Consider the following 1793-nt stretch of genomic DNA (forward strand, 5'->3'; position numbering starts at 1 on the left):
AGACAGTATCACTACGGAAGTAGATTGCCCCATCTTCCTTCCAAGGAGTGGCTGGTGGGTTTGAACCGCCAGCCTTCTGGTTAGCAGTCAAGTGCCTTAGGCACTGCACCACCAGAGCTCCTCTGTAGCCATGCTTCAGTGAATTAATTACCTGCACAATCCATTGCACCTGTGGGGACATTTGTCTGGATACATAGGATACATAGCTCAGAGAGATTTTTAGAGCCCCACACCCCGAAAAAAGGGAAGTCCATTTCTCAGGGGCCTGCCTGGCTCTGACCTCCTCAGACTTTCTTTCTCCGAGTAGCCCAGCCCACTCAGTTCCTCCCTCCATGGGCCCAAGCTCCCAGAGCTGTGGGCAGGGCTAGGAATTCCTGTCTTTTCAGGAACTGGCAACAGGGTGAGAGCATAGCCCAAAGAGGTGTGTCAGTTGTACTTCAGCTTGAGTTGAAAGCTTCCAGTGGCTGGAAGACTATACTTAATGAGTGAAGGAGTTGGGCAGTGAAGTGGGACGTGTGGGGTTGGAACAAGCTGCTCGCTAGGGTCGTGTTGTGCATGTTGAGAAGAATAGGTCCCACTGCCTCTGCAGCCCTCTCCTTAGCTCACCTGGGTGGGAATAAATTCCTGGAGGTCTCAGTCTGTTGCTTTGGGAGAGGTTGAGGTTGAGGTGGTCCTGGGGGGAGGGCAGGTTCCTCCTTCAGCTCCCCAGTCTCCTCTTCCTTGCCTTCAGGTAGCCCGTGGAGTCCCCCAGCACCGTCCAGCTCCTGAGATGCACTGAACCGCCGCCCATCAGACACCAGCCCCCACAATGGACCGCGGCGGCCTCCTGCCCTTCCAGCTATGGTGCCCCCGGCCCTTTGGCACCTACTCACAGAACCAGCCACGCCCACCCTCCGCAGCCCTCAAGCCAGCAGCCTGCCCAGAGCCAGGCAGCGGAGTGGAGCCAGACCACGAGCCTGCGCTGTCAGAGAACACGCCTCCCATCTCGGCCCCGGAGGCCCCAGCGCCCCAGCCCGCTCCGCTCCTCTCGGCGGCCGCTGCCGGTGACGAGGGCCGAGTCCTGCTGGACACGTGGTACGTGATCAAGCCCGGGAACACGAAGGAGAAGGTGGCCTTCTTTGTGGCCCACCAGTGCGGTGGGGGCAGCCGGGCCAGCTCCATGAAGGTCAAGGGGCACTGGGGCAGCGACAGCTCCAAGGCCAAGCGGCGGAGGCGCTGCCTGGAGCCCACCAAGGCCCCGCCCGACCCAGGGGGCCGGGAGGGGCTTCCTGCTGCTGAGGGGGCCCCAGGCTCGGCCCCTGAGGACATGGACCTGCTCTCTGTGGCCGAGATGGTGGCCCTGGTGGAGCAGCGAGCCGCCCTCGCCCTGCAGAACTACCCGCGCCCGGGGACCCCGGCACCCGTGGTCTTCGTGTCGGCTGAGCAGGGCGGGCCAGCCAAAGGGCTGGGGCCGGAACGGCGGCCCGGCAGCGGGGACTGCAGCCGCGTGGCCGAGGCGGTGGCCCACTTTGAGGCCCAGCGCGACAGCCCTCCGGCCAAGGGCCTCCGCAAGGAGGAGCGGCCCGGCCCGGGCCCCGGGGAGGTGCGCATCGCCTTCCGCATCTCCAACGGCCGCGAGCCCCGGGCGCCGGACGGCAGCTTAACCAGCGGCGGTGGGGGCCGGCCCGGCTGTGCCGCCTACCCGGGCAGCCCAGGTCCCGGAGCCCGGGCCAAGGACAAGATCACCTGCGACCTGTACCAGCTCATCAGCCCCTCGAGGGACGCCCTGCCCAGCAACGTGGAGTTCCTGCTGG

General features: G+C 64.6%; 1 protein-coding gene across 1 annotated transcript in view; it reads left to right on the forward strand.

The window, feature by feature from the left end:
• Positions 1–808: 808 nt before the first annotated feature.
• FBXO46 (F-box protein 46) overlaps positions 809–1793 on the forward strand; it is a 1855-nt gene continuing 870 nt past the window's right edge. The window contains exon 1 of the mRNA XM_007943063.2: positions 809–1788. Within this exon, the coding sequence (XP_007941254.2) occupies positions 809–1788 (980 nt within the window). The remainder of the gene's footprint in view (positions 1789–1793) is intronic.

Source organism: Orycteropus afer, unplaced genomic scaffold, assembly GCF_000298275.1.
Source record: "Orycteropus afer afer isolate SDZICR_OR568_19922 unplaced genomic scaffold, OryAfe1.0 scaffold00099, whole genome shotgun sequence".
Lineage (NCBI taxonomy): Eukaryota > Metazoa > Chordata > Mammalia > Tubulidentata > Orycteropodidae > Orycteropus > Orycteropus afer.